Source organism: Narcine bancroftii, chromosome 4 (genome assembly GCF_036971445.1).
Source record: "Narcine bancroftii isolate sNarBan1 chromosome 4, sNarBan1.hap1, whole genome shotgun sequence".
In the NCBI taxonomy this organism is placed as follows: Eukaryota; Metazoa; Chordata; class Chondrichthyes; order Torpediniformes; family Narcinidae; genus Narcine; species Narcine bancroftii.
In genome coordinates, this window is record NC_091472.1 from 15802723 (window position 1) to 15829034 (window position 26312).

Sequence of the window (26312 nt, forward strand, 5' to 3'; positions counted from 1 at the left end):
TTCTCTGCTTTTATTTAACTTTCAGTTCAGGTCTGAAATGTTCCATTTGTTTTCCAGGAGCCATTTATAGCTGCTAACTTCTGACAGTATCCTACTCTAATATTTCTATTTATTTATTAGACAATTGGACGGATGCATGGATAGAATGGGTTTTATAGAAACATAGAAAATAGGTGTAGGAGTAGGCCTTTTGGCCCTTCAAGCCTACACTGTCATTCATTTTGATCACGGCTGATCATCGACTCAGTACCCAGTATCTGCCTTCTCCTCATATCCACTGATCCCTTAGCCACAAGGGCCAAATCTAACTCCCTCTTAAATATAGATAAGAAATCAGCTTCAACCACTCCCTGTGGCAAAGAATTCCACATATTCACCACTCTGAGAGAAAAAAATATTTTCTCATCTCAGTCCTAGAAGACATCCCCTTTATCCTTAAACCGTTGTAATGAGCCCAGTGGACCCCAAAACCCAGCAGCAATAGATATTCACCAAGACAAATGGTTACTTAAACAAAAGTTGTTTTTAATCATCTTTAAACATGAAAATAGAATCAAGTTTTAACTTATCACTAACCTACTTAACCTAACTTAACCACCTTCTAATTCTAAGCGCACATGTATGTAATTTGTGTGTAAGTTCAGAAAAGTTCTTTGGTTCACAGTCCAATTTCACTTCCCTTTCCTCCAAGTTCACTGGTTGCAGGAAATTCTTATACTGTGCACAGAATTTAACATGTATAAAGTTCACCAGGCTTTGGTGCTCATAAGGTACAGGTACACGATTCTTTATCCAGAACCTTGGGGGACAGTGTGTTCCGAATTTCGGATTTTTATGGATTTCAGAAAGCCCACCTGAATTGTGCTGCCTATCCACCCCCACCCCCTTCCAGTCGCCCGGCAGTCTCCCCCAATGGCTGTCTCTCCCGACTGAGGACCCTCGGCTGCCCAGAAGCCTTCCCTGACCGCCGGTCGCCCGGCCGCCTCCCACGATTGCCCGGTCCCTCGGCCGCCTCCCCCAACCGCCGGTCCCCATGGCGGATTTTGGAGCTTTTCGGATTTTAGGTGTCCGGATAAAGGATCATGTACCTGTAAATGGTACATTTAACATGAGATGGAATTAAGTTTAAAAGAGATATATGGGGAAAGATTCTCTTACATAGAGTGGTAGATGCCTTGAATAAGCTCTCAGTGGTAGAGGTGGAAGTAGATACAATAGCAGCATTTAAGAGGCTATTAGCACACAAATATGTAAGGAATGGAGAAATCTGCCTACACAAGAGATTTACTTTACTTTGGTGCCATGTTTTTAATTTTCAAGTCAAATCTGGTGGCAGGTAACTAATCACTGAGTGCAGTTCAATCAACTGATATTTTGTAACCCTAAACCTAACATGTTGCCATTGCAGCTCTCCAGTTTGCAATGAAGATTGCCATTAGGGTGCTGGGCTAACCAAATGACAGAAGTTCTGAGAATCTTTACATGCAGTGAATACAACAATCAATTTGGTACACTCCGAAATAGTGGATGCATTAGTGATAATTTTTCAAAACTCTTTAGATTCTGGATTAGTTCCTGAGGATTAGAGGGTGGCTAAAGTAATCCCACTTATTAAGAAGGGAGGGAGAAAGAAAACGGGAAATTATAGACCAGTTAGCCTGACATCGGTTGTGGGGAAAATGGTCGAGTCAGTTATTAAAGATGTGATTGCAGCATTTGGAAAGTTGTGATATCTACGGACATTCAGCATGGTTTTATGAGGGGAAAATCATGTTTAACAATCATAGATTTTTGTGAGGATGTAACTAGTAGAGAGGGTAAGGGAGAACCAGTGGATGTGGGATATCTGGACTTTCAGAAGGCTTTTGATAAGGTCCCGCACAGGAGATTAGTGTACAAACTTAAAGCACACTGTATAGGAGGGATGGGATTGAGGTGGATAGAGAATTGGTTGACAGACAGAAAGCAAAGAGTAGGAATAAACAAGTTCTTTTCAGAATGGCAGGCAGTGACTAGTGGGGGCACCACAAGGCTCAGTTATTTACCATATATCAATGATTTAGATGAGGGAATAGAAAGCAGCATCTCCAGGTTTGCAGATGACACAAAACTAGGTGGCAGGGTTAGCTGTGTAGAAAATGTTAAGAGGTTGTAGGGTGACTTGGATGTTAGGTGAGTGGGCTAATGCATAGCAGATGCAATATAATGTGGATAAATGTGAGGTTATCCACTTTGGAGGGAAGAACAAGAGAGATTATTACCTAAATGGTGTCCAATTAGGAGAAGGAGAGATGCAATGAGACCTGGGTGTCGCTGTGCCCTAGTCATTAAAAGTGGGCATGCAGGAACAGCAGGCAGTGAGGAAAGCGAATGGAATATTGGCATTCATAACAAGTGGATGCAAGTACAGGAGCAGAGAGGTTCTAATGCAGTTGTACAGGGCCTTGGTGAGACCACACCTAGAGTATTGTGTATAGTTTTGGTCTCTTTATCTGAGGAAAGACACCCTTGCCATGGAGGGAGTGCAAAGAAGGTTCACTAGATTGATATCAGGGATGGCAGGACTTACATTTGAAGAAAGGATGGATTGACTAGGCTGATACTCGCTGGAATTTAGAAGATAGAGAGGGAATCTTATAGAAGCGTATAAAATTCCTAAAGGATTGGACAGGCTAGATACAGGAAGATTATTCCTGATGTTGGGGAAAACCAGAACCAGGGGTCATAGTTTAAGAATAAGGGGGATGTCTTCTAGGACTGAGATGAGAGAATATTTTTTCTCTCAAAGAGTGGTGAATCTGTGGAATTTGCCACAGGAAGTGGTTGAAGCTGGATCCTTATCTATATTTAAGAGGGAGTTAGATTTGGGGGGGGGGCATTTGGGATTTGGGATGTGGCTTGGAGGCCAAGGGAGCGGCAGACGGATAAAGTTTGCGAACCACTGACTTAAATGGATAGTATGTAAAACAAGGTTCTTCATTGAATCTCGGTACATGACAATGAACCAATTCAATTCAATTTTTTTTCATAGAAAAAAGTATGTATGAAATAACCTGAAGTTAGGATCCACGACTTTCACATTGAAAATATAAAAGCCAGTATGGTCAGTTGGCCAGGTGATGAACACCTTATTTGTCGAATTAAAAATTTCATATGGCCTATCCATGTCTCTGATCAATCCGGGAGTCTCAAAGCAAGACCTATAATTCTTAATTCAAAATCAAACAAATTAATCTTTCTGTAATACTTCTCATGTTCATTAGGAAAAACTAAGTATTGATATCACTAACAGAGAATACATACTTAGCATAGCATATGACAATTTGAAAGCAGTATCTTAATCAAAGACAAAAATGAGTACAGAACAAAAATTGGAAATACAAATAGAAATTGCTTAGGGATCAGGCAGCACCTGTGGAAAAAGAAACCGTTAATGTTTCAGGTTAAAAATAAATTAGCTTTCACCTGTGTTCTCTCTTGAGGTGGGGGGGGGGTGTGTACCCAAAAATGGTCCGTGTTATGATTTTCTGTGACAAGCTGCTTCATCTGTGCATGTGTCAGGAAACGTGCATTATAAAATTTTTTCTATTTATTTATTTATTGGCATAACTACCGGGAGCCCAAATTTTATTCTTCATTTGAAATTTTTGTGAAATCTATTAGGCTGAATTTACTTTACATAAACAGCTTTAACTAAGACCTGTGGGGGGCGTGGGAAGATGGCGTAAGGAACAGACGTGCCTTCCAGTCCTCTCCTGACTCTGTTATTGTTTTGTTTATAAGTGCCCGTTAAAATTCTTTTAAAAGTTTATAAATAGTAAGTGGTGCTGAATTAATATCTAATGGTACATTTGCTAAAAAAAAGTAAAAGAAAACGCCAACAGATTGTTAAAAAATTACATTTCCCGAAATTATCTGAGCCTACCTGTTTACAAGAAGCCAGGACTCAGCGTGGAATGGATCCAGGAGAAGAAGTGCAGGATTCGGCATTGGAACTTCGTTCTGTACCGGTAGGGCTCTTTAAAGATGACGCCCGGCAGCCATTGGAACAAAGGCCTGGCCAGGCGCGTGTATTTCAAACAACACCCGCTGTGAGCGCTGTTGCTGAGAGTTTGACAGCTGAATCAGCTGGGACGCCACCAGCTGGAGAGTTAAAGAGCCGACCTCCGATTGATATAGCGGTGGCGCTGTGAAATGCACCACCAGTTATGACGGTTTCCCCAGGTTTTTAATGAGATATGGCTTAAAGATAACCCTGACTATCAGCCTCCTGATATCGCTGAGGGGGCTGTGGCAGGGGTTTCTACACGGAGCCATACTGCAAGAAAGGCTGCTAAACCAAGGGAAGGGACAGAAGATCCTTTGGTCTCTTAGAAACAGCAGGATCCTACTATGTCTGAATCTACTTTTGCTGATATGCTTATCAAGACTCTTGAATTTAAGTTATATTCTTCAATGAAACAGCTAGGTAATTCTATGACCCAGGTCTATTCCAAGCTTAATACATTGGTGGATATTAACACTCAACAGATGGCTGACTATGGAGCTTTTAAACTTGAAACTAATGAAAGACTTGATATGTGTGATCAAGGTTTAGTTGACGTACAAGATTAATTGCAAGATGTAAACAAAACAATTGAAACATTGCAGATTCAGAATAAAAATTTAGCAAAAAAGGTTGATTATTTGGAGAATCAATCTAGATGGAACAACGTAAAAATTGTTGGTATGCCACAAGACATAGAAGGGCCAGATCCAAGAAAATTTTTTACTGAATGGATTCCACGAGTGTTAGGACAAGACAAGTTCCCGAAGGTTTAATATTGGAACGTGCTCATAGAGCTTTGAGAAGGAATCCTTTTTCAGGACAGAATCCAAGACCTGTTCTGGTCCGTTGCTTAAACTACTGTGATAGAGAGACAATTTTACGTGTGGCTATTAGAAACGCACAGCAAAATAGATCTCCTTTGATGGTTCAGAACAACCGTGTCTTTTTTTATCTGGATCTGAGTCAAGAAATTATGTTTCAACGACGTGAATTTAATTCCGTGAAAGAGCTGTTGTGGAAAAAAGGATATAAGGCAACATTTAGGTATCCTGCAGTATTGAAGATTTTTCAGGATGGATATCAGCCAAAGTTTTTTGATAATCCTAAAGAAGCTATGGACTTGGCTCAATCTTTACCGATTACGCAATTTCAGGAATGGCTTAGTCCTCCACGGTCTCCAAAGAGAGTGGAGATACAAGATGGGAATCAGATTTCAAGAAGAAATGGAAGCAATGGTGGTCGAAGTGGCAAAGTTGATTAAAAAAAAACAAATCTTTTACTTTTTTTTGAGAAGATTTCATATAATGATGATAGTTTAATACGAAATGGGAGTTGGGAGAGGGAACTGGGTGGGCATTATTTTCCAGAAGTCATCAGCTACGTGTGAGTTATCTCACACCCAGTATTTTGTGGGAGTTACCGCATTGTGCGGTTTAAACAGGAGGAGGTAGTTGACCTCTTGCCAGTTTTTTTTTCTTAATTTTTGGGTTAAGGAGTGAAGTTTTTTTTTAATTACTTTTTAAAAAATAAATATATTTTTTTCTCTTTTCTTTTTTTTGTTTTTGATTGTAGTTTTAAGAGGGAATAAGGGGAGAGGTTTTTCCTTTTTTCTCTCTTTTTGGGGGTTTCTTTTTTTTCTCCTTCTCTTTTTCTTTTTTTTTCTTACTTCTTTTTTTTTGGTTGTTGAGTTGTTGTAAGGAATGTCTAAATTGAAGTTTGCTTCTTTTAATATCCAGGGTTTAAATAATCCTATTAAGCGTAAGAAAGTACTTGCTTACTTAAAAAAATTAAAAGTTGATGTGGCTTTTTTGCAGGAAACTCATTTAACAGATAAGGAACATTTGAAACTCAAATGTGAATGGGTTGGACAAGTTTTTTATTCTTCATTTAATTCAAAGGCAAAAGGAGTGGCAATTTTGGTGTACAAGAATTTACCATTTCAGTTACAGAATGAAGAGAAAAATGGTGGAAGATTATTAAAATTGAACTGTACAATTTTTAATGAAGCTTGGACTTTGCTTGATGTTTATGCTCCAAATGTTGAGGATACAGTTTTTGTTGTGGACATGTCTTTATTACTTGGACAATCAAATTCCAATGCGATGATTGGGGGAGATTTAAATGTGGTATTGGAGCCTTTATTGGACAAGTATCCAAGAGTAATTAAGAAATCTAAGATGGCAGTTCAAGTAACTAATATGATGTCAGATTTGAATTTAGTTGATATTTGGCGAAGATTTAATCCTACAGAGAAAGATTTTTCTTTTTATTCTTCGCGCCATAATTCTTTTTCTAGAATTGACTATTTTGTTAATTTCAACACATTTGCAGGATAGGGTTGTATCGGTGGATTATAAGGCAAGATTGGTTTCGGACCATTCTTTATTATTATTAGAATATCAGAGTTCACAAGATGTTCAGAGAGCTCCAAGATGGAGATTTAATACTATGTTATTACAAAAACCAGAATTTATTAGTTATTTAAAACAACAAGTTGAAGTTTTTATTAGTAACAATACTAATTCTGTTTCTAGTCATTTTGTTTTATGGGATGCAATGAAAGCTTTTTTACGAGGTCAAATGATCAGTTATGCTTCTAAAGTAAAGAGAGAGAGACTTAAAGAGATTGAAGATTTAGAGAAAAAGATAACTGCTACTGAAAAAGAATTTCAAAAAAGTGCTACTGAAATGCAAAAGAATCGGTTAACTAATTTAAAATTTAAATATAATGAATTACAAAATTATCGGTTTGAATGTTTAATGAACCGAACTAAACATAAGTTTTATGAATGGGGTGAGAAAGCTCATAAAGTTTTGTCATGGCAGTTAAAAAAGGAACAATTATCTAGGATTATACCAGCAATTAGAAAGAAATCGGGTATTACTTTTAGCCAAAAGGAAATTAATGAGGAATTTTTTAATTTCTATAAAAAATTATATACTTCGGAATGTAAAGATGTAACTGAAGATGTTATAGATTCTTTTTTGAAAAATATTAAATTGCCACAATTGAATCAAGAAGACAGACAAGAGTTAGATAAATCCTTTACAGAAAATGAAATAGAAATGGCGATAAGAGATATGCCAAATGGAAAGGCACCTTGTGAAGATGGGGTTTCTATAGAGTTTTATAAAAATTTTTATGCTGATATATCTCCTATTTATAAGGATGTATTACAACAAATTTATAATACTTTTCAATTACCTGAGTCTTGCTCTAATGCAATAATTACAGTTATACTAAAAAAAGATAAAGATCCTTTACAGGTTTCTTCTTATAGACCAATATCGCTGTTAAATGTGGATTATAAAATTGTAGCTAAAGTTATGGCTAATCGATTAGCTCAATATTTGCCTAAAATAATACATAGTGACCAAACGGAATTTATAAAAAATAGATCTGCGTCAGATAACATTTTGCATTTAATAACTTTGATAAACAAATCTAGATCTCAGATGAATTATCCAATAGTGGTTTCACTGGATGCAGAGAAGTCTTTTGATAGAGTTGAGTGGAAGTTTTTGTTTAAAATACTTGAGAAATTTGGTTTTGGTTCTTTATTTATTGGATTGATAAAGGCTTTATATAATAGTCCGAAGGCTAGAATTGCTGTCAATGGGCAGATTTCAGAATCTTTTAATTTAACAAGGTCTACTAGACAAGGATGCCCATTGTCGCCTGCTTTATTTGCTATAGTTATTGAACCTTTGGCACAATTAATACGCCAAAATGAAAATGTTAAAGGTATGAGAGTTTTGAATGAGGAATATAAGATTAATTTATTTGCTGATGATGTTTTATTATATTTGGTGGATCCGGGTATTTCTTTACCAGCAATTCAAGAATGTTTAGAAAACTATGGTCAATTATCTGGTTATAAAGTAAATTGGGCTAAAAGTGAAATTCTATCAATTTGTAAAGATGATTATTCAATATATAAAAGTATAACCAATTTGAAGTGGACTACACAAATTAAATATTTAGGAATTAATGTTAATATGGAGTTCCAAGACTTATATTCAATTAATTATCTTCCTTTAATAAAAAGGATTAAATTAGATTTGATTAGGTGGAAGGATTTACCTTTGGGTTTATTAGGGAGGATTAATACTATAAAAATGAATATCTTTCCTCGAATACAATATTAGTTTCAATCAATTCCTTATTTTTTAAACAAAAGTTTTTTTAAGGATTTATATAAAGCAATTAGAGACTTCTTATGGAAGGGAAAATTTCCGAGGGTGGCGATGAGAAAGTTGATGTGGGATTTCCAATTTGGAGGTTTAAGATTACCGAATTTTCAGCATTATTATGAAGCAGCTCATAATAATTTCTTAGTGCATTAATGAATATGGATGATCCGCCCAGTTGGGCAAAGGTAGAAATGGCGGTTATTTTAGAAAAATCTTCTCATGAGTTTTTGTTTCGATGGAATAAAAATTTATTACGAACTTATGATGTACCAATATTGAAGCATTTATTGAATTTATGGACATGTAAACTTAACAAATTGGGGCTCAAAAATAAATGGTCTGAACGATTGCCATTATATAATAATCAACTTGTTCCTTTTACAGTCTCCAATATCACCTTGAAACAATGGGAAAGGAAGGGAATAAAAAACTTATCTGATTGTTTTTCTGAGGGATGTTTTTGTTCCTTTGATGAATTACATAGAAAATTTGGTATTAGTGGAAATTCTGTATTTGTGTATTATCAATTAAGATCTTTTGTAAAACAGATATGTGGTCGTCATATGATCTTACTGCCTGATTCTAATTTTGAGGAATATGTACTTTCAATAGCAAAAAAGGGATATATATCTGATTTGTATTGTATTTTACAAGAAACCGAAAGTAAAAAAAGATTGGGATAAAGATAAATTGAAATGGGAAAAAGATTTAGGTTTTACAATAGCTGAAGAAGCCTGGATGGAAATTTGCCAGAATAGTATTCGGAAATTAATTAATGCTAGATTAGCGATGATTAATTATAATTTTATACATCAGTTATATTTAACACCGGAGAAACTAAAAAAGTTTGGCCTTAGTAAGTCGGATTGCTGTTTTCGTTGTGACCAGACGGCTAATACTTTTTTGCACACTGTCTGGTTTTGTGATCGATTGCAACAGTTTTGGAAAGGTATTCAATCTATACTTAATAGTTTATATAATATCTATCTTGTATTAGATCCTAATATATTTTTATTAGGGATTTTTAAAGGATTATCAGATTTCCTTTATTTATTTAGCTTTAGCTGTGGCCAAGAAATGTATAGCACTTATTTGGAAAGATAGAAATATATTTACTTTAGATAGGTGGCATTTGGAGATGAAATCCTGTTTGACCATGGAAAGGATATCTTTTTCAATTCAGGATAGGATGTCTTTTTATAGGTCAAAGTGGACTCCGTTTGTTAAATATATGCATTTAAGTTTGCTTTAAATATGTTTTTAAGTGTGATATTTTAGTATTGATAACTTTTTTTTGTTAGTATCTTTACTTGTTATGTTTTATCTTTTTTTTGTAAGTGGTTTTTTTTCTTATATATAATATTGTTCATTTTATTAACTCTTCACTCTTTATTTTGGGGGGGGTTAGACTAATTTTAAGTTAGGTTATTAATGTTGTGTAATAATCATTGGGGGGGGGGGTTAGTTTATTTAGTTTACCAATGTGGTACTGTAATTTTATTAACTTATTTTTATTTTTTTTTAAATGTAATCTTCTATTTTATTCATGTTATAAAATCTTAAATAAAGTTTAAAAAAAAACAAAAAAAAAACTAAGACCTGTAATTAACTCAAAACATTTATTTTTTTGTTGCTTTTCACAGATGCCACCTGACATGCTGAATGTTTCTTTCATTTTGTTAATATTGCTGGTAATTGAAATTTTCCAGCATATGCAGTATTTTAGGTTTCCCTTACAGACATTTCTAAGAACTACTGGATGACCAGCTTAACATTGATGATGGTTAAGATTTAATAATCAAGGGGAAAGAAAGACATTGAGACAATACACAAAAGTGTTGGAGAAACTCAGCAGGTCTCACAGCAACTGTAGGAAGTAAAGGGTAACCATAGTTTCTGGTCTGAGCCTTTCATCAAGGTATGGGCAAAAAGTAGACAGGCACCTGAATAAAAAGGAGGGGGAGGGAGTAGTGGAGAAGTGGGAGGAAGGGGCAGGAGGAGATGCACAGGCTATCAGGTCAGAGGTCATAGGTAGATGTGGGTAGGAGAGTAGAAGAGAAAAAAAGCTGAAGAGTGAGGGCAGAGAGAACATAAACATAAGAAATAGGAACAGGAGTTGGCCATCTGGCCTGTCGAGCCTGTTCCGCCATTCAATAAGATCATGGCTGATCTGATCATCGACTCAACTCCACCTACCTGCCTTTTCCCCATATCCCTTAATTCCACCTCAACTGCTTCCCTGGGCAGAGGATTCCATAGATTCACTACTTTCTGAGAAAAAGTTTTTCCTCATCTTTGTCTTAAATCTACTCCCCTGAATCTTGAGGCTATGTCCCCTAGTTCTGGTCTCACCTACCAGTGAAAACAATTTTTCTACCTAAAACAATCTTCCTATAAGATGTCCTCTCATTATTCTGAATTCGAGTGAGAATAATCCCAGGAGATCTAGTCTCTTCTCGTAGGTCAACCCCCTCATCTGTGGGATTAACTTGGTGAACCTCCTCTGCACTGTCTCCAAGGCCAGATATCCTTCCTCAAGTATGGAGATCAGAACTGCACATAGTGCTCCAGGTGTAGCCTCACCAGTAACTCGTATAGTTGCAGTATGACCTCCCTGCTCTTGAATTCAATTCCTCTAGCGATGAAGACCAACATTCCATTTGCCTTCTTTATAACTTGTTGTATCAAAGCGGATGACCTCGCATTTACTAACATTGTACTCCATCTTCCAGACCTTTGCCACTCACCTAACTTAACTATATCCTTCTGCAGCCTCTCCACATCCTCTGAACAATTTGCTTTTCCACTCAATTTAGTATAATCCGCAAACTTGTCTACACTACACTCTGTCCCCTCTTCCAAGTCATCAATGTAAATGGTGATCAGCTGTGGGCCCAGCACTGACCCCTGCAGCAGTCCACTTACCACTGTCTGCCAATCAGATAAACAACCATTTATCCTGACTGTCAGTTAACCAATCTTCAATCCATGCCAATATACTTCCCCCGATTCCATTCATCTGTATCTTATTAATAAGTCTTTTGTGTGGCACCTTATCAATACCTTCTGGAAATCCAAATATACAGCAACCTGTTCCCCTCTATCTACTGCACCCATTATATCCTCAATGAACTCCAGCAAGTTTATCAAACAAGACCTTCCCTTCTGAATCCATGCTGCTTCTGCCTGATGGATGGAACCCCTTTGTTCTAAATGTCTCGCTATTTCATCCTTAATGAGGCTTCAAGCATTTTCCCAACTACCGAATTTAGTTAACTTCCTTAGCTACATTGTTTTGGAAGACAGGCTTGGTATGGATTTATCAATTAAATTGATCATTCCCAGCACTCTCAATATACCCTTTTTTGTCAGTGGGTCTGGGCATCTCTAAAATTGCTTTCACCTTGCTCTTGTCTGGCACCACACCTTCCTCTAATAGTTTATCTACAAGAAAGTGATTTCATTCATACCAAACTGACATTTTTCTTTGTTTAACTTTAATCCATAATTCTGGATGCGTTGTCGCGCTTTGATGAGCCTCTCGTTGTGTGGATCCCCATATGATCATGTCATCCATGTACACACATACCCTATTTATACCTTCTATGATGTGCTCCATTGTCCTGTGGAACATGTCCAGAGTTGAGGAAGTTCCAAAAGGCATCCTCAGACAGGAGTATCAGCCAGACAGTATTAAATGTACAGAATTTTGTGCGATCCACATGCAGTTTTATTTGCCAGAAGCCCTGGGATGCATCCACCTCACTTGTAATTTCATCCCTGGTTGGAATCTGATAATGTTCCCTCTTTATTTTGGCATTCAGGTCTTTTGGATCCATGCACATGAATAGGTCATCTTTCTTCTTTTTGACAAACACCATTGAATTAACCCATTCTGTGGGCTTCTCCACTTACTTTATGACCTTTAGTGCTGTCATTCGTTCGAGTTCCTGCTTGAGCTTTTCTTTTAGTGGTGCTGGAACCCACCTCAAGGCATGCACTACGGGCTGTGCATCCCCTTTTAACTGTATCTTAGAAGTGAATGGTAGAATGCCAAATCCCTTGAAGATGTCGGGAAATTGATCCAGTATTTCCTCTATGTTCTGTGCATTCTCACTGTTAATGTGGTAGAGCATCTCGACTAAGCTTAAGTTTTCACATGCTTTGTCACTAAGCAGTGAATCATGTCCATCTGTGACTACTGTGAATCTGAGGTGGCGCTCCTTATCTTTAACTTTCAACTTGAGTTTACATGTACCTTTCATGTCAGTGCTCTGTTGATTGTAGGCTTTGAGTCGTACAGGATTTGCATTGATGTATGGCCCTGATCTCGCACTCAAAGATCAAAATGACCTTTTCCTCTGTGACCAGCTTGGAAGGAATATTTGTATGTAATGACAGAGTTCAACACTTCACTTCAGGCACTACCATGCCCACGAAAAGTGTATCAATGAGAGCAGTTTTTTCCATAGTGTGTACACTTTTACTTCTGCTTAGTTTCACTTTGGAAAAGCATTGCTCTGCATAGTGATTCTGCCCTTTGCACTTACTGCAGACTTTCCCAAAAGCTGGGTCTTGCTTTGGTGCATGTTTAGTGCCACATTCATTTACAATTGAATGTCTCTCCATCTTTTTGTTGTTTCCTTTATCTCATGTTTTGTTTATGTGTGTGTTCAGACCAGTGGTTCTCAATCTTTTTCTTTCCACCCACATATCACTTTAAGTATTCCCTATGCTATAGGTGCTCTGTGATTAGTAAGGGATTGCTTAAGGTGGTATGTGGGTGGAAAGAAAAAGTTTGAAAATCACTGATTTAATTGTACCTCATTGACTCGTTATGTGCACGGTTTCAGAACTCCAAAGGAAATGGGCCAATGACAATTTTTTCCCCAAGCAAAATATTTCGGTAACAATTAGGTCTAGAGCAGTGATTCTCAACTTCCCTTCCCACTCACATCCCACCTTAAGCAATCCCTTACTAATTACAGAGCACTGGTGGCCTAGGGATTACTTAAAGTGGGATGTGAGTGGAAAGAAAAAGGTTGAGAAGCACTGGTTCAGATACTATGCCTTCAAAATGAGATCTTTCCCTGAACCTGTGATGCTGCATAAAAACAAAACTACAAACAGGTCCTGAAGAGGCCACTGCGAGTGACTGGTGTGCCACTATCGTGGGCCCTTAGCTGCCATTATATCCCCGCAGGACAGTGAGATATTACAGAATTATACTCCAGTTACACACAACTACTTAAAATGCATATAAAAAAAATGCCACAATACATTGATTTTCAAAGGCTGGGCCATGGTTACAGAAGAAGCAGGTTAAAATATAGGTGTTTAAATGTTCACCCGTTCACCCGAATCAAAGAGGCTGCTGCATGCTACTACCACGCTGCCATCAAGGCTGGACTCTGGATGTCTTTTTTAAAGGGAAACCACCTCACAGATTGCCCTCTTTCAAGGTCAAAGCCACGGCATCTCCCGCACGAGGCCCCAGCGATCCTGTACAACCATCCTCAGGACCCCAAAACCGGGCCATGACTCTGCCACTCCGGACACCTCCTCTGGCTCCGCCGCTCCGAACACCTCGGGACATCCCCTCTGACTGCACCACGCTGCCTCCACGATCCTCAGCAACAGGCAATGTCAACTCTGGCGCTGAAAACTGAAGGCCACGTCGCCCCAGCAGAAGCCTTGATCCCTTTAGCCATCGAATCCATAATGTACGCTCTGTCTCTTGGCAGTCAAGTCTGTACACTTTGTGACCTCTTTCAGAGGTCTGCTCTTGTCCATCCTCGTCCACTCAAAGATTGAGCATGACTCCTACTTGGTGGGGGGGGGGGGAGGTTCCTTTAGCACCTGGTTCAGAGAGGCCGCTGCAGGCTACAGCCACGCCAAGTTGATTTTAATTTTAAGTCTGTTAAAAAAGTACAAAGCTCTGTCCCTGCAGCTGCATGTGCGAGTGAAACACATACTTCTCGAAAGTTTAATTTTCTTTGATAGGGTTCAACAAACATCTTGATAACGTTGAATTTGCTCTGGTCTTCCACCGAGGCAAAATTAAATATGTTGAAAACCTCTAGAGCAGCGGTTCTCAACCTTTTTCTTTCCACTCAGATACCACTTTAAGCCATAAGTGCTCTGTGATTAGTAAGGAATTGTTAGTTAAATATTTTGCTTGAGAAAAATTGTCTTTGGCCCATTTCCTTTGAAGTTATGAAACCGTGCACATAACGAGACAATTAGGTACAATTAAAACAGTGATTTTCAAACTTTTTCTTTCCACCCACATACCACCTTAAGCAATCCCTTACTAATCACAAAGCACCTATGGCATAGGAAATACTTAAAGTGGTACATGAGTGGAAAGAAAAAAGTTGAGGACCACTGCTCTAGCGCTTTAGGTTCCGCCACCATAATTAGCATTGCAATCTTCCGTGTATTCACTTCGTAATCAACTCCAATAGCTTGCAGTTACTGCAGAAATTTTTGTTTAGACAGCCTTCGCTCATGGTCGACATTTCTAGTCCATTTTACAGCGTCAGGATTCTCCATATTTTCTTTGCTACTCACTATGCACACTGTGTTGTTTCTTTCAATCCTGTGCTCACCTCTGGTGTTTCTTCCACTCCTGGAATTTTTATTAAAATAAAGAAACTTGGATTCTTTTTAAACTAGATTTATTAACTAAAGCGAACAGTCCTAAGAACAGAAAACACACAGGTCGGTCCTCATGTGGAGGCATCCATCTTGAATCTGCCCAAGATTCAACAGCAATACCAAGATGCAACATTCCCCAGATGACACAATGTCTCTGACTCCTCCTGGTGGTAGTACTCTATCACAAAAGTAACCAGTTTAACTTTTACCTGGAACTCAGTTCCTGAAGACCGGGCAACATCCTAGTAAATCTTCTCTGCTCTCTTTCAAATTTATGAATCCTGTTGTTGAGTGACCAAAACTGCACACAATACTCCAAATTTGCCACACCAATGTCTTATACAACTTTAATACTACATTCCAACTCCTATATACAATACTTTAATATATTAGGGTCAATACGCCAAAACCTCTCTTTACAACCCTATCTTCCTGTGACACCACTTTCAGGGAATTATGTATCTGTACTTCTAGATCCCTCTGTTCTACCGCACTTCTCAGTGCCCTACCATTTGCTATGTATGTCCTTTATTAGTTTGTCCTTCCAAAATGCAACAACTCACACTTGTCTGTATTAAACTCCATCTGCTATTTTTCAGTCCATTTTACCAGGGGGGTCCAGATCCCTCTGCAAGCTTTGAAAACCCTCTTCGCTGTCCACACCCCTCCATTCACTGTGTCATCTGCAAACTTGCTGATTCAACCTACCACTTTATCATCCAGATCATTGATATAGATGACAAAAAACAATGGTACCCTGAGGCATACCACTAGTCACAGGCTTCCAGTCTTTGAAGCAATTATCCACCACAACTCTGTAGCTTCTCTCGTCGGCCAATGTCGATCCAGTTCTCTACTTCACAATGAATACCTAGCACATGAACGCTCCTGGCTAACCTCCTATGTTTCTTTCTTTGGCTTGGCTTCGTGGACGAAGATTTATGGAGGGGGTAAATGTCCACGTCAGCTGCAGGCTCGTTTGTGGCTGACAAGTCCGATGCAGGACAGGCAGACACGGTTGCAGCGGTTGCAGGGGAAAATTGGTGGGTTGGGGTTGGGTGTTGGGTTTTTCCTCCTTTGTCTTTTTTCAGTGAGGTGGGCTCTGCGGTCTTCTTCAAAGGAGGTTGCTGCCCACCGAACTGTGAGGCGCCAAGATGCACGGTTTGAGGCGATATCAGCCCACTGGCGGTGGTCAATGTGGCAGGCACCAAGAGATTTCTTTAGGCAGTCCTTGTACCTCTTCTTTGGTGCACCTCTGTCACGGTGGCCAGTGGAGAGCTCGCCATATAACACGATCTTGGGAAGGCGATAGTCCTCCATTCTGGAGACGTGACCTACCCAGTGCAGTTGGATCTTCAGCAGCATGGATTCGATGCTGTCGGCCTCTGCCATCTTGCGTACTTCGATGTTAGGGATGAAGTCACTCCAATGAATGTTGAGGATGGAGCGGAGACAACGCTGGTGGAAGCGTTCTAGGAGCCGTAGGTGATGCCGGTAGAGGACCCATGATTCGGAGCCGAACAGGAATGTGGGTATGACAACGGCTCTGTATACGCTTATCTTTGTGAGGTTTTTCAGTTGGTTGTTTTTCCAGACTCTTTTGTGTAGTCTTCCAAAGGCGCTATTTGCCTTGGCGAGTCTGTTGTCCATCTCGTTGTCGATCCTTGCATCTGATGAAATGGTGCAGCCGAGATAGGTAAACTGGTTGACCGTTTTGAGTTTTGTGTGCCCGATGGAGATGTGGGGGGGCTGGTAGTCATGGTGGGGAGCTGGCTGATGGAGGACCTCAGTTTTCTTCAGGCTGACTTCCAGGCCAAACATTTTGGCAGTTTCCGCAAAACAGGACGTCAAGCGCTGAAGAGCTGGCTCTGAATGGGCAACTAAAGCGGCATCGTCTGCAAAGAGTAGTTCACGGACAGGTTGCTCTTGTGTCTTGGTGTGAGCTTGCAGGCGCCTCAGATTGAAGAAACTGCCATCCGTGCGGTACTGGATGTAAACAGCGTCTTCATTGTTGAGGTCTTTCATGGCTTGGTTCAGCATCATGCTGAAGAAGATTGAAAAGAGGGTTGGTGCAAGAATGGAGCCTTGCTTCACGCCATTGTTAATGGAGAAGGGTTCAGAGAGCTCATTGCTGTATCTGACCTGACCTTGTTGGTTTTCGTGCAGTTGGATAACCATGTTGAGGAACTTTGGGGGGCATCCGATGCGCTCTAGTATTTGCCAAAGCTCTTTCCTGCTCACGGTGTCGAAGGCTTTGGTGAGGTCAACAAAGCTGATGTAGAGTCCTTTGTTTTGTTCTCTGCACTTTTCTTGGAGCTGTCTGAGGGCAAAGACCATGTCAGTAGTTCCTCTGTTTGCGCGAAAGCCGCACTGTGATTCTGGGAGAACATTCTCGGCGACACTGGGTATTATTCTATTTAGGAGAATCCTAGCGAAGATTTTGCCTGCAATGGAGAGCAGCGTGATTCCCCTGTAGTTTGAGCAGTCTGATTTCTCGCCTTTGTTTTTGTACAGGGTGATGATGATGGCATCACGAAGGTCCTGAGGCACATGAACGCTCCTGGCTAACCTCCCATGTGGGACCTTGTTAAAGGCCTTACTAAAGCCATGTAGACAACGTCCATAGCCTTTCCTTCATCAAGTCACCTGGCAACCTTCTCTAAAAACTCGGAACAGATTGGATAAACACAACCAACCACACACAAGGCCATGTTGACTATCCCCAATCAATCTCTGGCCATCCAAATACTAATATATATCTCTGATTTCCTGGAACACTTCCCAATAATTTATCTACAACTGACATCAAACTCACTGGCCTATAATTTCCAGGTATATGTTTGGAGTCTTTTTTAAATAATGGAGCTACCCTTCAATCCTCCAGCACCTCTCCCATGGCGATGGACCTTTTAAATATTTTTGCCAGAGCTCCCGAAATTTCTGCACTAGCCTCCCTCAAGATCCAAGGGAATATCTTGTCAAGTTCTGGGGATTTATTTGCCTTAAGATCTTATTTGCTTTAAGACAGCAACACCTCATCCTCTTAAATCTGTATAGATTCCAAGACCTCACTGCTTATTTCTCGATTCTGTACCTGTTTCCTGAGTAAATACTGATGGAAAAGGAACGTATTTAAGATTTCCCCATCTCTTTTGGCTCCATACATAGCCAGCCACTCTGATCTTGTCCCTTATTATCCTTTTGCTCTTCATATATCTGTAGAAACCCTGATGATTTTCCTTCACATTGTCTGTCAAAGCAACCTCATGTCTTAGCTTCCTGATTTATTTCTTGAGGTTTTTCTTGCACTTTTTAATACTCTTCAAATCCTGCATTTTCTCCGTTGCCTATGCCTGCTATACACCTCTCTCTTCTTCCTAACCAGATCCCCACAATCCCTCAAAAACCAAGATTCCCTATGCCTGTTAACTAAAGGAGCATACAAACTCTGCACTCTCAAACTTTTACGTTTGAAGGTCTCCACCTACCTCTCACATATTGCCCAAAAACATATCCAAATCCACACATTTTACATCCTTTCTCATTTCCTCAAAATTGGCCTTTCTCTAATTAAAATCTCAACCCGAGGCACAGACCTATCCTTCCCATAATTAATTTAAAACTAATGGCATTATGATCACTGGATCCAAAATGTTACCCTACACATACTTTTGTCGCCTGTCCTGTCTCATTCTCAAATAGGAGATCCAGTATTGCACTCTCTCCAGTTGATACCTCTATATATTGATTTAGAAAACTTTCCTAAACACATTTGACAAACTCCAAGTCAGCTAGCCCTTTTACAGTATGGGAGTCCCAGTTAATTTGTGGGAAGAAAATTTCCTACTATCACAACCTTATGTTTCCTGCAGATATGTGCTCTCTCTATACAATTTGCTCCTTCATTTCTCATTGACTATTTGGCTGTCCATAGCCCCTTTCCACTGGCACCCTGTCCCAGGAATTAACTGGGAATTTACTGGGTCAGGGTCCAATGGAAAAGGAACACTGTCGAGCACCGGTGTCAAATAACCTAATTTCATGCTGGGGATTAACCGCCTCTACCCCTAATATCCATAGTGTTTGCTGAGGCTGGCATGCTAATAAAACCAGTGGAAAAGCGACAGCAGAAAGACAACCATTTTCAGTTGAAGTTGGCATGCAGTTGAAACCATGGTAAGACTTCAGTATCATCTGCAAACTTGTTTTCATCTAAATCAATGACTCACCTCTGGACCCCAAACTTTACTTCTGTCTTTCATATCACCGTGGTAATGTTCTAGCATAGCTTTCCAGGTCTGTGCTTCACGCAGACAACCAACCTAAAGATAATTCAAAAAGTATTTAAGTTTCTAAAGGTCCTCATGGATAATGGTTTGGTCTCATTATCAAAATAGGTTATTAGTAAACAGTAAATATCAGAGAAAAATTTGAGTGCATTATAAATAGGTACATTAATAGATTGGAGCTGGGCACTATCTTAGAGTCATTGAGTACTACAACATGGAAACAGGTCTTTTGGTCTAACTTGACCATGTCAACAAATTTAGCTCTATTTGCCTCCATTCATCCCATCTCCATCTAAATCCTTCCTACCTATATGCCTTTTGAATGTAACAATTGTCCTTGCTTCTACATTTCCTTTCTCTTATCTTTCCATGTACCCATCACCCAAGCTGTGAAGAAGGTGCCTCTTCAGTCCCTTTTAATTTTTTCCCCTTACATCTTAAATATTTGCATTCTGGTTTTTAGGTTCACCTATCCTGGGAAAAAGGCTGAATTGACTATTTCCCTTATGTAAGTCACATACGCTGTCGGGAGAAAAGTCCCAGCCGACTTAGCCTCTTATAACTCAAGCCGACCAGTATTAGTTACATTCTCAAGAATCTTTTATGAACCCTTTCTAATTTAATGATATCCTTTCTACAGCTGGGTGACCAAAACTGGGCACAATACTCCAAGTGCAATCTCACTAAGTCTTGTGCAGTTGCAACATGAACTCCCTGTTCCTGTACACAGTGCTCTGACTGAAGAAAGCAAGTGTGCTAAATACCCTCTTCAGCACAGTGTCTATCTGTGTTCCCATTTTCTTTGGACAATGTTCCTGTATCCAAATCTCTCTGGGCTCTACAATTTACTGTGCAAGTCCTCCTCTGGTTTAACCTACCAAAGTGCAACTAGTTACAAGTCATTTTCCATTCCACAGCTCATTTTCCCAGTTCATCTGGTTCCTTTTGTAATCTTAGATAACTTTCAATGCTTACTATGCTACCAATTTTGGCATTACCAATAAACTTACAAACCATGCTAACAACACTGCCATCCAAGTTGTTAATATACAGTGGACCCAGCACTGATCTCTGCAGTACACCACTGGTCACAGGCTTCCCATCTAAGTAAAACCCTCCACTACACCCCACTGGATCTCCTACTTTCAAGCCAATTCTGTATCCAATTAGGCAGCTCACCCTGTTGAAATCTGACCTTATTAATCTGCCTACCAAATGGGGGCCTTGAAAAAGGCCTTGCTAAAGTTCATGTTGATATCGACTACTTTCCCACCTTCATCAATGCACTTAGTCACTTCTTCATAGAAAACTCAAATTTGTGAGACAGGATTTTCCATGCACAAACTATGCCTAATCAGTCCTTGCTTTTCTAAATCCAAGAAGACCATGTCCCTCAGATTCACCTCCAGCCTGTAGTCCCCTGGCTTGTCCTTACAGTCTTTTTAAAAAAAATCAAGGCACAACATTAGTCAGCCTCTAGTCTTTCAGCACATAACCCATGCTGAATGATGATACAAAGATCTCTGCCAAGACCTTCTGCAGTTTCTTCCTTAGCTTCTTATAATGTCTTTGGATACATTTGGTCAGGCTCTTAAATTTATCGATCTTTATGGATTTTAAGACCTCCTGCATTTTCTCTTCTGTAATGTGGACTCAACTTCAAGACATTGCTATTTACTTGCCCAAGTTCTCCAGCCCTCATGACTTTCTCTTCAGTGAATACAGATGAAAAACACTACCATACATGACGGCATATAGGACCGACAACCCCCCCCCCCCCCCCCCAATTTCAGCAGAAAATATTAAGAATTTTTTTTTTAGTGTATTTACGAGTAAGTTGGCGAACAGGTTCCTCCGGCAAGGTCCTCTATAGATAATGCCCAAGCAGAATTTGTCGGTACATTGCTCACTAGAGCCCTTCACCATGTTGTGCTGAGACATATAGGCACCCATGCTTGCTTGTGGCCCCCTGCCGACCTCCTTACACACGAACAACAGCAGCAACATGTCCTCCTGCCTGCCGTATGCCGAGGCTCAGGCCACTCCCCCACTACTGTGCAAATGCTGATTGACAGGAATGCTGGGACCTGCGGGTGTGTGAGGGTGGGAGGGAGAAAAGCCGGTCACCAGGGCAACGAGCAAGGCCCGCCATTGTATGTACTACAAACACAGCTGTTGCGCTGCTGGAGGGGGCTGCCATGGTCAGCCTTTTTACCGGGGCAAGTGAGCTGTGACAGTGGCCCGGAAAGCACGGTCTCGTACTGCTGGCAGGGGCTGCCGTGGTTGGCCTTTTCACCAGGGGAAGTGAGTGACGCCGGTGGCTCTGGAAAGCACAGGCCCGCTTTCTGGACAGCCACAGCACCTCGCGGGTTTCTTGAAGATGGGCAAGTAGCCAGTGACATGCTCAATATCAACTTAGTATACAGGACCCGAGTATATTTTTGAGCCAATTTTTGGGAAAAAAGTGGGTCTTAAATGCTGTCAAATACAATAGATAAGAACCTCACCCATCTTTTGTGCCTCCACACATAAATTACTTTTTTAATCTTTAAGAGCCTCTATTCTTTCCCTGGTTATTACTTTGCCTCCTAATATGCTTGTAGAATCTCTGAGGCATCTTAGAATCTGCCAGAGCCATTTCATACCCTTGCCTTTTTTGCCTTCCCCATTTCCCTCTACATCCTCTCTACTACTCAAAGATTTGCTCAATTTCAGCAGTCTATCTCTTTTTTTTAATCTTATCAGGAGGGTAATCTACAGATTTAAAGCAGATCTTCCATTGGACTGCTCACTGCAGCTCAGAGTGATGTGACTGGTGATTTTGTTCCATGTAATGTGCACCTCTGTTTGAGGATCATCTTTCTTTGATGTAACAGAATTCTGAATTCTCTTCCATCAGATGGAACAATGCTTCCCTCACATCTCCACAAGCATTGTGGATGTTTTTCTGCTTCTGCTACAATTTCCCCTACAACATTAAGTTTCCAACCATTGTACACTGCTGTACTGTATATCACAGCCAAGGTCCATGGGCAAGATTCTCGATTTAAATAAGGTATTCATCAGACGCTCACCTGTTCCATTGTTGTATTATAATAGAAATCTGTCCTACCATTTTCTTCCCACATGATGAAATTGGCATTCATAGTTCCTTTGTACTGTAAACCCACATATCTATAATCACACAAAAATAATTCTGATAATTCCATTATTCACAAACAATTATTGATCGCTACAAACTCCTGTTGCATCTCATTAAAACAAATAAAAAGAATCATATTTTGTGACATTAAAACCACAATCAAAGACCATAATCCACATGTTCATATGAATTTAAAAATACGTCAGGTACAATTTTATTGACAGGCTGCTGGTCAAAGGAATTGGATGGCCTAGTTCTGCTCCTTAGGTTCTTTTCAAATTCAAAGTTCAGATAAACCTGAATTGTGGAGGAGGTGAGCAAATTTTAGTTCTTGGGAGTTATTTATCTTGAAGATCTTTTCTGGAGCCAACACACAAATAACATTGTGAAGAAAGCATGTCAGTGCCTCTACCTCCTCAGGCATTTGTGGAGGTTTGGTATGACATCGGAAACCCTGGCAACTTTTTGGAGGTGTGGTGAAACGTGTGCTGACTGGCTACATCACGGTCTGGTATGGAGACACCAATAATGTAAAACCCTGCAAAAGATAATGGACACACCCAGGACATCACAGGCAAACCCCTTCCCACCATTGAGGATATCTGTGGAAAAAGTTGTCATCGGAGGGCAGCAGCAATCATCGAGAATCCACACCACTCAGCATACGTTCCATTCTTGCTGCTGCCAACAGGAAAGAGATATAGATGCCACAAGACTCACACCACCAGGTTGAGGAACAGTTGCTACCTCTCCCCCATCAGACTCCTCAGCAATAAACTCAATCAGGAGCTTATTTAAGGACCCTTACTTATGCACGTTATTGTTTTTTTTCTCCTCTCTGTATTGCACAGTCAGTTTACATTTCTTTATTTGTTTACATGTGCACATTGTGTACAGTTTTTTTTTTGCATTACCAATAAGTGGTAATTCTGCCTGGCCCCCAGGAAAAAGAATCTCAGGGTTTGTATGTGATGTCATGTATGGACTCTGATGTCATGTATGTACCCTGCAATATCTAAATTTTAAATTTAGATATACAGCTCGATAACAGGCTAATTTGGTCCACATATCCATGCCGCCAAATTTATACCCAATTAACCTACACCCCCATACGTTTTGATCAATGGGAGGAATATCCCGAGCCCCCGGTAAAAACCCACGCTGTCATGGGGAGAACATACCCTACTTACCAGTAGTGCAAGAAACTGTACTCAAGAAAAGATATGTACACAAAAGGGAGAAATGTAAACAACAAGGAAATGCAAGCAAACTGTGCAATACAGAAAACAAATATTCAATAAAAATAAATAATGTGCACAAGTAAGAGTCCTTAAATGAGTCTCTGATTGAGTTTGTTGTTTTGGGAGTCTGATGTTGAAGAGGCTGCAACTGTTCTTGAATCATGTCTTGTGGCACTATACCTCTTTCCTGATGGCAGCAGTGAGAGCAGACCATGTCCTGTGCAGTGTGGATTTTGATAATTGCTGCTGTTCTCTGATGGCATTGTTCCATGTAGATTTTCTTGATGGTGGAGAGAGTTTTGCTTGTGATATACTGGGCTGTGCCCATAACCTTTTGCAGGGCCTTCTGCTCAGAGGTATTGGTACCTCCATAGTGGGCCATGATGCAGCAGGTCAGCCCACTTTAACAACACATCTGTGGACGTTTGCTAAGATTTTCAATCTCATACCAAAACTCCTCAAACTCCTGATGTAGTAGAGGTGCTGTCGTGCTCTCTTCACGATGCCATTAGTATGTTTGGCCCAGGAAAGGTCCTCCGAGATAGTGACTCCCACAAATTTAAATTTGTTCACCCTCTCTGGTTCTGATCCCCAATGATCGCTGGATTGTATACCTCTGGGTTTCCCTTCCTGAAGTCAACAATATGGCTCCTAGGTTTTGGTGATATTGAGTGTGAGGTTGTTGTCGGTACACCATTCAGCTCTCCCTCCTGTATGCTGTCTCATCACCCTTTGTTGATGGTGCCACACAATCATAGGTGTAAGATAAGCAGGAAATGGAGGAGATATGGGTGAGGGCTGAGTTAATCGTGATGGAGGGAAAGCCATGTTTGTGGAAGAAGGCAGACATTTCAGAAGATCTAGACTAGAAGGCCTCATTTTGGGAACAGATGCAGCAGATATGGAGAAATTGAGAGGAGATAGAATACTTGGAGGGGACAGGGTGTGAGCAAGTGTAGTCAAGGTAATTGTGGGAGTTAGAGTTTGTAATATATGTCGGTGGAAAGCTTGTCTACTGAGATAGAGACTGAAATGTCAAAGAAGGGTAGGGCATTGCTGGAAATGAACCAGGTGAGTTTGAGATCAGGGTGGAAGTTGGTCACGAAGTGGATGCAGTTGACAAGCTCATCGCGGGTTCATGAGGCAGCCCCGATGTAGCCGTTGATTTATCAGAGTAAGAGATGAGGTGTATTTCCTGTGTAGGCTTGCAGAATGGATTACTCCACAAAGCCCATAAACAGACAGGCATAGCTGGGCCCCATGTGGTTACCCATGGCTACTTCTTTGATTTGGAGGAAGTGATGTATGCATCTTTGCATCAGGTGTTCCAGGGCTTTGCGTAGATGCTGTGACATGGCATCTGTTACTGCAAGAATCAAATTGCAAAGGTTCTTATGCCTTTGCATCCTATTCCTCAGTTGATTACAAGGAATAATTGAAGTAGAATCAGGGAGGTGAGATTGAGAGAGAAATACTTTGGGCAAGGGGTAAAAACTAACTACTGGCAAACAGGGAAGGGGATAAAGGATGTTGGGAGGTTGCAATAGAACAATCTGCTGGGGAACTTAGTGGATTGATATGCATTAATGGGCAGAGAGAAATGGCCAGCCAAAAGGACAGCAAAAGGGTCCTTAACCCAACCGTGAGAGGCCAGCCAAAAGGACAGCAAAAGGGTCCTTAACCCAACCGTGAGAGGCGGAGTTAGGGAGGGAGGCAGGAAAGTGATAGGTGCCAAGAGAAGGAGAGAAGAGGCAAAAAAAAACTGAGCAGGCTGAGTAAATTAGGCAGAGGGTGAAGGTGAAGACTGCTGGCGGAAGGTGATCAGCAGAAAGAAAGACTATTACTACTGGAATCTGATACAAAAGGAATATGAGGGTTGAGGTGAAGGAGAAATGGAATCATTTGAGCAGATCCAGTGGGTGAATGGATGAATAGAACCAGAAGGGGGAGAGGAATGTAAATGGGTGTTAGGGCCGGAAGGGGATGGGCTCATTATTGAAAATGGGACAAAGATGGGAGGACTAAAGGTCAGGTGCCATCCCTAATGAGAGAGAAATAAATATCTGAACAAAATCTAGTATCCATTTTAGCCCACCATAAAATAGGCAAAAAAAACAATAAGTAGCAGCATGAGATAAATTTATAATCAGATGTCTGTTTTCCTGCTTTCATAATCATGAATGTATTGGTGTCACTTCCTCCACTTGTATTACTGGAATTCTTTGAAGTAACCAGCAAGCTGATGAGAATTAGTGGATGTTGTGAATTTGGATTTTCAGAAGGCTGTTGACAAGGTTCTGCACATGATGCTACTTAACAAGAGTCAAGAGCCCATGATATGACAGAAGACAGATGAGCGTGGGTTGAGCATTTGCAGATTGGCAAGAATTCAGGGATCATATTTTGGTTGGTTGCCAGTTGCTAGTGGTATTTCACAGGGGTTGGGGCTGCTTCTTTTTTTGTTGTATATATATCTTAATAATTTAGATCAGTCATTTTCAAATTTTTTCTTTCTACTCATGTTTTTCTTTTCTTTTTCTTTCTTTGGCTTGGCTTCGCGGACGAAGATTTATGGAGGGGGTAAAAAGTCCACGTCAGCTGCAGGCTCGTTTGTGGCTGACCAGTCCGATGCGGGACAGGCAGACACGATTGCAGCGGTTGCAAGGGAAAATTGGTTGGTTGGGGTTGGGTGTTGGGTTTTTCCTCCTTTGCCTTTTGTCAGTGAGGTGGGCTCTGCG

The 26312-nt window shown here is 40.3% G+C and overlaps 1 protein-coding gene across 1 annotated transcript in view; it reads right to left on the minus strand.

The window, feature by feature from the left end:
• Positions 1 to 26312, minus strand: part of LOC138762346 (cation channel sperm-associated auxiliary subunit epsilon-like) — a 210417-nt gene that overhangs the window by 41687 nt on the left and 142418 nt on the right. The window contains exons 19-21 of the mRNA XM_069936115.1: positions 22266 to 22365; positions 19132 to 19224; positions 3054 to 3208 (exon numbers count right to left, since the gene is read on the minus strand). Of these exons, the coding sequence (XP_069792216.1) occupies positions 3054 to 3208; positions 19132 to 19224; positions 22266 to 22365 (348 nt within the window). The remainder of the gene's footprint in view (positions 1 to 3053; positions 3209 to 19131; positions 19225 to 22265; positions 22366 to 26312) is intronic.